At 43.1% G+C, this 12,371-nt stretch overlaps 1 protein-coding gene across 1 annotated transcript; it reads left to right on the top strand.

Moving 5' to 3' along the window:
* The first annotated feature begins 393 nt into the window (after window positions 1-393).
* slc39a9 (solute carrier family 39 member 9) lies at window positions 394-9,543 on the top strand. Its single transcript, XM_015969451.3, has 7 exons — window positions 394-708; window positions 816-924; window positions 3,883-4,083; window positions 5,517-5,585; window positions 8,565-8,650; window positions 8,760-8,894; window positions 9,081-9,543. Exons 1-7 carry the CDS (start codon window positions 613-615, stop codon window positions 9,312-9,314), a joined length of 930 nt encoding a protein of 309 aa, XP_015824937.1. The 5' UTR covers window positions 394-612; the 3' UTR covers window positions 9,315-9,543.
* The last annotated feature ends 2,828 nt before the right edge of the window (window positions 9,544-12,371 follow it).

Genomic DNA, 12,371 nt, shown 5'->3' with positions numbered 1-12,371 from the left:
CTTTTACATGAAATTATATCTATTATTATAATTTATTTTGTTTTCCAAGATCAACCTCAGTTTTATTTTCGCTTTTTTTCCATCAGTAAAAAGTTGATGGGAGGGCAGTCCAGCTTCCGCCAATAGCCTACGTACTTACGTGGCGCGCTAATTAGATGACCTCTGACCCGGAACTTATGTCAAAAACCAAACAAGAGAAGGTTGCGTTAGCTTTCTTGGTAGCTTGTACCGAAGTCGGGGGTTGCAATATTTTTTTTCCACAGTTAAATCGTTCCAATCCGCCGTGTATAGTTTAATAAATGCTGTTTATATGTTAAACGGGTGTGTTATTGTTGAATAAAGACCGAGAGGCGGATAAATACGGAAGCTAGTTAGCTTAACGGTGCTATCGAGGCCAAAAGCTGCAGCGTTTTCAGTTAACGTGGATGTTTGGAAGCAGACCGAACTGGTCCAGGAGGAGGGTCGTGAGTCGTGACGTCTGTTAAATAATTGCCAGACTTCAGTGTTTTTAGGGCATGGTGGTTATCCCAGCGGTCTCCAGATCAGTGAAAAGTGTAGGTGGAGTTTGGGTTTGATGCTTCAGGTGTAGCAGTTGTAGTTACAGCCACAGTTATGGATGATTTTAGTTCGATTAGCCTGCTGTCTCTTGCGATGTTGGTGGGGTGTTATGTGGCCGGGACAATACCTTTAGCCTTCAACTTCTCCGAGGTAAGTTAGAACAAGCTAACTCCAGCCTACTTCCTAGTTCAGTTTGAGAAAATCTGATGATGCTGTCGGTGTTTTGTGTTGAAGCTTTTGTTTGTGGCTTTATTTAGGAGAGATTGAAGTTGGTCACTGTGCTGGGAGCAGGTCTGCTTTGTGGGACTGCACTCGCTGTAATTATTCCTGAAGGAGTCCACGCACTTTATGAAGAAATCCTAGAAGGTAAGTCACTCAGAAAAGTTCTTATTCCCACTTCTTCTGCCTTCCTACATTCATTACAGAACCTCCTTTAGACACATCTAACATGTTAGAAGTTTTTGGATTCTGACTGATTTTTATTACAATTAAATACTAGAGAATAAAAATACCTGCTCATTTAACTTATTTATATTAAGGCAGCCACTTTGTTAATCCAATCAAATCTAAGTTCATTCATTTATAAACAATAAAATTACACATCTAATTAAATAGACTAAGAAAACTGCTCATTCTTGAGATATCTTGGCAGAAACTGAATGGATACAATTGCTAGAACTAAATAAGCTTCAACACTTCATTATCTCCTTTGGAAACAGTGCACCGATATTACAGTGAAATGTATGTCTGTGTGAAGTGATGAGTCAATTGTGGCATTTTACTTCCATTCAGTCATTCAGAACTGTGAGGCAATACTGTGAGCAACTGATGCTAGAGGCTTGCTACCATAATAAGTGTTGTACGCGCTCCCTACCATAAAACACTCAAGAGTTTTAGCACATATCAGTTTACCGTGTATGACTCGCCTTCGCTTGTCATCTAGAATCTTCTGGTGCTGATCAGTAAGTGGCAACAGCCATGAAACTCAGAGCGGCAGTGAGAATGTCACATTTTGTTTAGAGAAAATTGACCGCAGTACCCAAATTTGACCACAAGATGTCATTCTTCATTCTTACGTATTGCGCCTTTAACATCTGAGTTTTGAGCTTAATGATTTTTTTTTTACTCCAACCCATTTAACTGCCTTAAGTTTTGCTAGTGTGTAGGTCAAAGCCTCAGTTAAAAAGTGGAGTAAAAACACAAAGGATTTGACGTGATGGTTCAGATATTTTGAAGTGGTTTTTGTGGACTCGTTAACATCTGTTGTTTGTTGTTTTTTCAGATTAATTCAGTTTGCATAAATGGATTAGCTCTGGTCCAACAGAAAAGGCTATCTAAACATGATGATTCCTTTTACAGCGTCTCAAACCAAATCTAGTCCTGAAATTATGTAGCTGTTTAAACAAATACTACTTTATGTCATTAAAACTGACATACATTTCACATTTTATAAATTTCCTGGCAAGATAATTGCATCCAGATGTGCTACCATTACTACACAGAAGTCGATGTAAATAATTTGATGGTGTAAACTTTTATAAAGCAACATTTGCATGAGATTTCTGTGACTGTTGTTGTAAGGCAACAGAAACACTAACAGACCCCACTCAGACTTGATCTCCATTTCTCCTAACTGTAGTTGTTCACAGAGCTGACTTCAGTAGTGTTTTAGTTATTCATAACCTTTCCACTGAAGCACACTTCAAGAGCTCAGAACTATCGTTAAAGCCATTTCTTTGATTAAACTTATCTAAACGTGCAACTTCTGCCCGAGGTCACTGCTCAGGATCTTTGTTTACAAAGATCTGGTAGTGCTGACCCTGAACCTGGGAACATCTCAAACAAGGACAAGTTGAAAGGACTTAGAAAAAAAGACCAAAGTAGGTATGTTTATTCCTTAGTGTACACTTGACATACTCTAAACATGTAGCTGCATGGCATTGTGGTCAGATCTTGGTAAATGTTACTCTTTGCAGCCCAGAAGATGTGCAACAGCCATGTGGGACAGCCACGTGTTTGCATTTTGTAACACAAACAAAAATAATTTAAAACTTTTTCTCCTTTTAATTAGAGAATTAAAAACAATCCCTCCTTTTGGTGCATTTTTCAAACAGGAGGTTGTGGGTAGAGTAAGACTCTGGTAGGGGGTGACTTTGTCTTTAATGTGTGAATGTTTACTTAGATTTTTGTTATCAGAAAATAACAAGTTCCATTGTTTAAAATCAAACAGCTGATGAAAAAAGTCAGGGTTTCCCCCAGCGCTTTATAAGCCTGGCGGCCCACCAGGCTTTGCTTGGGCACCCGCCAGGCTAAGCTTTATGCCCCGCCCCCCTCCCTGACCCTACCGTGTCCAGTGATGAGAACGGCGCAACAAAACTAGAGCCCTCCATCAGCTGATACTGGTCGCAGCAGAACGAGCAGAACGTGTGCAACCCCTCCACCCCCGCTCTCACGGAGGAGCGCTGTGGGACGGAGCGCGCGAACCCCCCACTGCCCCCCCGACGGCCAAATCCGCCAGGCTTCACTCATTTTCTGAGGGAAAACCTGAAAGTAATATTGATTCTGTGTAGAAGACTTGCATATCCACTGATTTCTGCCCAAACAGCTGCTGTTTGAGGAGGAAACGGACTGCTGATGCAATGGGGGGCGTACTTAACCTTCTACACAAATGTAAACAGAAATCACTGTTTTGTGTAAGTTGGGAGAAAGTTTCAAAAATACTTTCACTGTGGTTAGACCCATTTTTAGGCTGTAACGGGCCGTGTGTTTAGCTCAAACCGTTTGGTTCCTGAGTCTTTCCGTTGGAACATTTGACGGCCTGTTGCCTGTAAAATGATATTTATACGTATTGTTCTTGGAACCCTCTCATATTTGTATTGGATCAGCTGCTTTAAGGTGTGGTTTGTTGCTTTTACACCAGGTAAACGGGTTTGGGGTTGGTTTGCTGTACCCTTTGTTGCTCTAAAATAATATTTATGGAGGCTAAATCTGGGTTTTATTATAGAGAAGAGATCTATTAGAGGAAATTATTTATTAATTTATTTTTTATTCGTAATTCTTAATCCATTTTTGGATGTAAATTTTCTAATTACACAATCAGGCTTCCCTTTTTGATCTATAGATTTAGTTGTTTTTTCTACTGAGTTGAAGCTAAACAGTCCTTTTGAATCCCATTAGACTGGTGGTGTTGGACTGTCTGAAGCAGATCTTTTATTTAGGCTTTTGTTCTAAGCATCCACACACATCTGGATAATTTTGTCTCATTGTTTATGTATTTTCATCTGTTGCTCCTCTCGATGTGTATTTTTCTCCTGGTTATTTTAGGACACCACAGTCACGTTCAGGCTGGAGTTGTGGAAGCCTCTGAGTCAAAAGTGGAAGCTGAATCGGTTCTCGACGCGACCGGGAAACACGAGCACGGCCACGAGGAGCTCCATGCTTACATCGGTGTCTCTTTGGTCCTCGGTTTTGTTTTTATGCTGCTGGTGGACCAGATCGGCAGTTCTCATGTTCACAACACTGAAGGTCAGATTTGTAACAAAATAAAAAAGACGAGATGTGGAGGCAGCTTTTATTTTTGGGTTGAGCGAGTCTAGGAAAACCAAAATAAGTTCAAATGAGTTGGAGACCCACCTGTTAGCAGGACGTTTCAGCCGAAAACCCAGAGAAAACCAAACTTTCTTTTATGAAGATAAAAGTTGGAATAAAAAATAAAACTTGAATTAAGGGTAAAATATGGAAGGGCAATAAAAGTAAAAAAGCTGATGATCAAAAACGTCGATTGAAAAACTACAAGGGAAACAATATTAGCCGGTGTGTTCCTGAGGAGGAGCAGGGAAGTGTTTAAAGTGTATTCGTTTCAAGGCTACAGATACTGAAGACAAACATTTGAACTAAAAGGCAGTTTGAGCTTTTGAGTTGAGTCCAAATATCCAATCGGCTGCTAGAAATGAGTCGTGGTAAAAGCGGCAGTAATTTAACCATTATCACTAGAAACAAGCTACAGAAACCAGATACTCGTCCATTAATGATGAATTAGGTATTTTAACCTGATCACCGTGACAGGCCAGGAAGAGTCCTAATGATAAAGTACAACAGTCATTTCCTTAGGCCAGGGCTATTCAGTTCCATAGCATACCATACCAACTTTATGTCTCTAGCACAATTTAAAATACAGGTGAGAGCTGACCAAAGTGCTGAACAGGCACGATCAAATAAAACAAAAAAGGCAAAAGCAATGAGAATCTAAACAAGGCACCAATAACGGATACAAACAATAGGAACAGTAGATAAAACACAACAATAAAATCAGTAAAACGATAAAATGAGTCTGAAAGCCAAGACATAAAAGTGGGTCTTTACACGAGACTGCCTAACTGTAACAGGCAGTGAGTTCCACATTTCTGGATCTCGAGGGCCGGTATCCAGCACGTTTTGGTTTTAACCCGCTGCAGCTCACCTGATTTCAATCAGTAGGTGATTAACAGGCTTCTGCAGAGCCTGATGAGCTGCTGCACAGGTGATTCAACCACTGAATCTAGTGCGTTGGAGCAGAGAAACCACTAAAACGTGCTTGATACCGGCTCTCGAGGCCCAGAATTGAATAGTCCTGCCTTAGGCTCTCTGTAGCTCCGCCCCCAATCCCACCTACTGCCACCTGAACAGCGAAGGCAAATTGAACCAGAAAATGTCATAAAAATATCCGTGTAAATGCATTTTTGAAGAAAAAAACGACTATAACAACGATTTATTTTAAAGCAAAGAATATTTTTCTTAATGTTTTTATTTTATCATAATTGATACATTTATTCAACGCAGGTTTTTCAGTGCTGGTGTTTTTCTGTTCATCAGACGTCACAGATACAGCAGAGATGCAGCTTTAACATTTACATCAGTCAGTTTGTGTTTCACCTCTGATTTTAATGCAGAACTCTTGACATCATCTTCATCTCATTTAGATCCCGAGTCGGCGAGAGTCGCCAGCTCAAAGATCACCACCACTCTGGGTCTGGTGGTCCATGCTGCTGGTAAGTCAGACCCTCAACAGGCACCGGCTTCTGGAAACAAATTGGCTTAGAAAAACGACACTCACTGACCACTTTATTGGGTACACTTTGCTAATATGGGTTGGATGCCCTTTTGCCTTCAGAACTGCCTTAATCCTTCATGGCAAAGATTCAGCAAGGTACTGGAGACATTCCTCAGAGATGCTGGTCCATATTGACATGAAAGCAGCACGCAGGTGCTGTAGATTTGTCAGCTGCACATCCATGATGAGTCTCCCATTCCACCACATCCCAAAGGTTCTCGATTGGATTGAGATCTGGTAACTATAGAGCTCCGGACCCCACGTGACTCTCAGTTAGTGGACGCCATTTTGGCATGCAAAAAAGGTAAACAGACACGGATGTAACCATGAACATGAACGGGATCCGCTTGGATTTTACTTCGTCGGAGTTTACTTCACACTTTAAAACAGAAGAAATCGTTTTATATAGTCAGAAATTAAATAGACTGAACATCTCCGACCCTTACCGTGCCCCTGGGATACTTTTTAAAAACGCCAGAAGCTGTTGGAGCGGGCTTCTTACCGGCACAACACCGGACCTGGCCGGGGAACCCCATGGGATTTACCCGGAGGAGCTGGCTCCGGCGGCTGGGGAGAGGGAAGTCACGCTACTGCCCCCGCAACCCGATTCCAGATACGCGGATGAACATGGATGGATGGACGGACAAATAACAGATTTACACGTAAGTAGTCTCGGTGAGACAGATAATAGCAATCCAAAGTGCTTTTTATGTGTGATCTGACAATTGATCAACCATTGCTTCAAAATTAAATACAGCTTAGCCGGTTAATTGCTGTGATCATTAAACACAGAAACGGCAGCACGCAGAACTCACGAGGCAACGTTTTACGTGACGTTTACTTGCTGCTATGAGTAATAAGACAGAAAAAGCCACGCCAAAATAAGTTTAGGAAGCCCACTAAGAATCATAATAAAAGTAATTAAATAAATACCGTACACAGTTGAGGAAACGTTGGTTTAAGTACCTGATATGAAGCGGTCGCTGCATAAGCGAAAACCTTTACTCTCGGGGTCCCACAGCTTCATTTCAGCCCGGTCACTAGCGCGTTTTATTACAATGATCCAACGTTTGCGGCGCTCCGGATCTTGGGGAATCCTGTAGATGGCTCATTCCTTATGTCGTCCGCGTCTGTTCTGCATCCTGGAGCACAACAGGAATCTACCATATTTCCCGTTTGATTGAGTTTTCTGACAATAACAAATAGTCCAGCTGCCGGCTTCTGCATGCCAATATGGCGCCGTTTCGATTTGAACTGTTGCATGCCGGGAGAAGTGACGTCAACTCCCGGAGCTCTATGGAGGCTATTTGAGTAGTGATGCACCGATATGACATTTTTGGGCCGATACAGCTGTTAATATCACTGTTATGGCCGATAACCAATATTTGCTGATACTGATAAACTGACATTAATGCTTCTAAAATCAGCAGATTTTATATAGAATGAATAATATTAAAGCTGAATTTGTGTTATGTACACACACCACACACATTTATGCATCTGAGATGATTACAATTACTGTCACATGACTAAACAAATACGCATCACCCCCTCACCCTCGGACACATAAACAAATGGAAACAAGATGGAAAAATATTGGTTGTTAATATTGGGCCAGTTTTATTTATCGGACCGATACTGATATGTTAAAAAGTGGCTAATATCGGCCGATACTGATGCTGATATATTGTGCATCCCTACATTTGAGTAGAGTGAACTCATTGTCATATTCAAGAAACCAGTCTGAGATGATTGGAGCTCTATGACATGGTGCATTGTCCTGCTGGAAGTATCGGAAGATGGCCACACTCTGGTCATAACAATACTCGGGTCGGCTGTGGCGTTGCAACGATGATCGATTAGTGGCCATTCTCCTCTGACCTCTTAAATCAACAAGGCATTTTCGCCCGCAGAACTGCCGCTCACTGGATGTTTTCCCTTTTCCCCACCATTCACTGTAAACCCAAGAGATGGTTGTGTGTGACAATCGCAGAAGATCAGCAGTTTCTGAAATACTCAGACCAGCCCGTCTGGCACCAACAACCATGCCACATTCAAAGTCACTTAAACCACCTTTCTTCTCCGTTCTGAAGCTCGGTTTGAGCTGCAGCGGATCGTTTTGACCATGCCTAACCCCAAAATTCCACTATCTCCGCCCTGCCCCCGCTTTCCGCTGCCGCTGGCCTCCGAACTCAAATTATACTGGTACCCGCTCTACAACGGCTCCGCTCCGGTGCGGAGACCTGAGGTGCGCAAACAGGCATGCACAGGATTTTCGAGATCTTGCAATACAGTCCGAGCAATAAATGCGGAAGTTAGATCCAAACATCCGTTGTGTGGGAGAAGCATCGAAATGAACTGTTTAATCTGCCCATCATTTGTGTTGAGAGATCAGCAGTGTTTGGATCAACAATGTGTGCCTACTTTGATAGTGGAAACTGTATTTATGGCTTATTTTTGTGCATTTAAACTTCAGCCGCCATTGATAGTTGTTAAAAGTTGTTAAACCTGTGCATATGAAACAAAAAACACTTTTTGTTTATCGATTTATTGTGAAATAACGGAAGCTGTGCTTGCTCCCTTTCCTGTTGGGCGGTTGTGATTCCTGTCCATTGACTGCGGAGGTGCTCCGACGTCCGGCAAAAATGGAATCGATCCTATTTTTGCCGGATGGCGGAACGGCGGCCGCAGTAGTGGAACAGCTCCGATTGACTACAACGGGACCGTTTTTGCTGCGGAGTTCGTGCCGGAGCGGAGATAGTGGAATTTTGGGGTAAATGCAGTGAGTTGACACCATGTGATTGGCTGACAGTAATTTGTATTAACGAGCAGTTGTACAGGTGTACCCAGTAAAGTGGCCAGTGAGTGTATACATTAACACGTAAACTTTTTTATGATGAAATGATTTGATTTCCAGCTGATGGAGTGGCTCTGGGAGCTGCTGCCTCCACGTCTCAAACCAGCGTTCAGCTCATCGTGTTTGTAGCCATTATGCTGCATAAGGTAAGAATGACTTGGTGCTGTATAGTTACACGGCTATAAGTGTCCACTTATTTATCAGAATCAGCAGCTCGGATGAACAGACGGTCAACGCTTGCTGATCTATCTGCAGGCCCCAGCAGCGTTCGGTCTGGTATCGTTCCTGATGCACGCCGGTCTTGAGAGGAACCGCATTCGCAAACACCTCCTCATCTTCGCCTTAGCTGCTCCTGTCCTCTCCATGATCACGTTTTTAGGTCTCAGTCAGGTGAGAGCTGTAGCCTAAAACCACCTCTTAATTCTGCTTGATTTTAAAGATCACTATAAAGCTAAGATGTGATATGAACTTTGATTTGTTCAAGTAAGTCTTAATTAAATGAATCAGACTTTTTCAGCCAAGGTTTTCCTGCCTGTTGTTCATCTTCACTCCGTTTCTGTCCGTCTTCCTTTCCAGAGTAGCAAAGAGGCCCTGTCCAACGTCAACGCCACCGGTGTCGCCATGCTTTTCTCCGCCGGCACCTTCCTCTATGTGGCCACGGTCCATGTTCTCCCTGAGGTGGGGGGGATGGGCCACAGCCACGCTTCTTCTGGAGGGAATGGAGGGATGGGGCTGAGCAAGGTGGAAGTGGGGTCTCTGGTTCTGGGCTGCCTCATTCCCCTGGTGCTGTCTATCGGTCACCATCATTAAAACCACAGAAGAGTCTTAAAGACGGGTGTACAGGAAAAAAGCTGATGCAGAGACGTGAAACGCTGCAGTTTTTAATGTTGATTATTTGTCTGCTAGTGGACCAGATGGATCTTCTCAGAGACATCATGAGACTTGATGAGTGGCGTTGGTGGGAACTGAGCTGTGACAACCATGAGACAACGTGATGTTTTGACATGATATACCTGCGTGTGCGTTTACTCCATCTGAATCCTTTTGTAAGAGATGGAGCTTTTTCATTCAGTCCATGTAGATCAAAGCAGACTGTTGCTTTCTCACACCTGGTGCAGCGCTGGTTTTAGTTCACTAGGTGGCAGTTGCACAGTGAGCTTTAGTCAAGGTCAGGTTTGTATGTGCAGAAGCAGTCAAGTTCAGATTTTTTTATTGTCGTGTAAATTTCTCTAAGTGACTTCAGAGTGCCATATGAAGAAGTGAGAGATGGAAGGGGACAGGACGGCCTTGGACCAACCAGCTGGAGTTCGTTCCATCTAAGTCTTGAAATAGCTGTAAAAACCAGAGCCCGCCTCCGTCAGTTAATCAGTCACTTTTCTTTTCCTGGTTTCGTGGTGGGATGTTATCTCTGTCCTTTCTTTCCTGTAAAGTTACTGTAAATGAACTCATGAGAACAATCTGTACATAAGTGATTGAGGTTTGAAGAGGTGGGGGTTTGTTTCAGCAGTGCAGCGTGGCTCTGCCTCCTAGAGGCGAGAGTGGAAACTGTTAGGGACCATCAGCTCAGGAGAACAAACATAAAACTAAATGGGAAGACCACCGTCGTTCTGATTTTCTAAACAATCCCACTCTGACTGATCAAAACAGCAATAATAAAAACAAAACTGGTGTGAAATAACTTGTACAACAGTATGAAGTGGACATGGGTGATCCAGAGATGTCTCAGAAAAGGGGCTGCACCATTAGGACACGCGAGAATCTGCTCACATCTGACCTCATGCTTGCATCATAAGGGCCATTCCCATCTGTACCGTGTCGGCCCGGGCCGGGTAGCTCCAGTCGGCCCCAGCCTGGCCCGGTTGATTCCACACATCCTTGCCTTAAGCCCATGTGGGCTGATTCTACCCACCTATCAGAGGCTTGCTCTAATGAAAGGTGTGAATTTGCTGTCAGCAGTGGGTGTGTTGGCCCTGGTTCGGTCTGAAGCAGACCCCCTCGAGAAGAGGGCTGAGAATGAGCCTTGGTTGGCCCGGAAAAATACCAGGCTACCCAGATATGTAAAGCCCCATTCCCACCTGTACCGGGTCGGCCCGGGCCGGGTAGCCCCAGTCGGCCCCAGCCTGGCCCGGTTGATTCCACACATCCTTGCCTTAAGCCCATGTGGGCTGATTCTACCCACCAATCAGAGGCTTGCTCTAATGGAAGGTGTGAATGGGCTGATTCTACCCACCAATCAGAGGCTTGCTCTAATGGAAGGTGTGCATTTGCTGTCAGCAGTGGGCGTGTTGGCCCTGGTCGGCCTGAAGCAGTACCCCTCGGGAAGAGGGCCGAGAATGAGCCTTGGTTGGCCCGGGAAAATTCCAGGCCACCCAGATATGTAAACAACCTATGCTACCCGGCCCGGGCCGACCCGGTACAGGTGGGAATGGGGCTTAAACAACCTACGCTACCCGGCCCGGGCCGACCCGGTACAGATGGGAATGGCCCAATACAAACACTTCCTCCTAACCTTGCCCTGCAAGATGAATTCTTGCGAGATTTAGAGTTTTCCAAACTCAGGAGAACCGTGAGAGATCATGTAGACTCGACTCGGGGTGGAGCTACACACAGATCTGGCTGCTGCCAGGTTACTTCCTCACAACAAAAATACATTTTAACTGGATTTTTCTCAAATTTTTGCAGGACAGGATCAAAGCTGCAAACAGATGTTTAACTGGTTTAAAATTGTATTTTTTTTTTCACATTTAAGAAGAAATACTGGTTGTTTTAGGCTAGAAAATACATGCCTCGTTTTGAGGGGACTCTAGATCAGGTGGTTTATTTTTAAGAGCAGCCTTATGTGTCGTTCATAAGAATCCTCACTGATGTTCAGCCTGTTAACAATAATTAGCACTTAAACCATAAGCTTTATTTAACCATATCTGATGCTCTTAAAGATGATCATAACATTAATAGACAAAAGAGACCATAAACTAATGCATTTACATGTCCAACATAAAAAATGCACTAAACAGCCTAAAGCATTTGATTGGATTAACAAATGTTTTTGTTTTTATTCAAATAAAACTAGCCTCTGAGTTTAATGTTCATAAAAGATGAAGTTTTGTAAATGGATCATGAATCAAAACCATAAATGAAAAGGAATAGCTAACAATCACACTGAAGCAGGTTAGTGAAATAAATAAAAAATCACACGAATAAATAACATTTATTTCCAAAAATACATGGACAAATAATCCTGCACATAAATTCAGATAATATTCTAAAATATAAGAAAAAATTATATTTCAATTTCAAAATGATCAAGATTCATATTCTTTAAACTTTTTGTTCCACACAGAGTTAAATTAGATCTTTTGAAGGGACTTGTTTGTGAAAAGTAGTTTTATAATATTTAAACTAGAAGTTATTTTAATAAAATCTGCCTCCTAACAAGAGTTACTGTTCACCACACATTAGTCTAAATGAGCCTATACCAGCTGATCGATAGCAGCCATCACTATGTGAGACTCCCTGCAGGCTGCTGCGTGTCAGAAGGTCTGAGTGATCACAGCACATCTGTTTAGCATGTCCACTCCGACACATGTCCTGTAATTTAATCTGACGTGGAAGCGACACGGCCACTGGCCTGACTCTCTACTAGAACGTTCTGCAGCCTTTACTGCAGAGGCTCTGCTTAATTCACCTCTGGAGCAACAAATGGAGGGATGATGCAGAGTGCAGTAATCCACAGCTTTTACTGGCTGGACTCTATCGACCGGCTTCAGATTTAGTAACTCATTGCTAAAGCCCCCCCAACCCCCCCCCCCCCCCCTGTTTTCATCTCCCCTGTCCAGTCAGTCTGCCTCCAGATGAGGAGCGTATTGG

The sequence above is a fragment of the Nothobranchius furzeri genome, chromosome 18, assembly GCF_043380555.1.
Source record: "Nothobranchius furzeri strain GRZ-AD chromosome 18, NfurGRZ-RIMD1, whole genome shotgun sequence".
In the NCBI taxonomy this organism is placed as follows: domain Eukaryota; kingdom Metazoa; phylum Chordata; class Actinopteri; order Cyprinodontiformes; family Nothobranchiidae; genus Nothobranchius; species Nothobranchius furzeri.
Note: the sequence above shows the minus strand (reverse complement) of the source record. Positions and strands in the feature narration are given on the sequence as shown.

What these genes read in the sequence shown, in the direction of transcription:
- slc39a9 (XM_015969451.3), top strand. Translation starts at nt 613, where the DNA reads ATGGATGATTTTAGTTCGATTAGCCTGCTGTCTCTTGCGATGTTGGTG. An exon ending in TAGCCATTATGCTGCATAAG is followed by an intron (nt 8,651 to 8,759) that starts GTAAGAATGACT and finishes ATCTATCTGCAG; the next exon opens with GCCCCAGCAGCGTTCGGTCT. An exon ending in CGTTTTTAGGTCTCAGTCAG is followed by an intron (nt 8,895 to 9,080) that starts GTGAGAGCTGTA and finishes CTTCCTTTCCAG; the next exon opens with AGTAGCAAAGAGGCCCTGTC.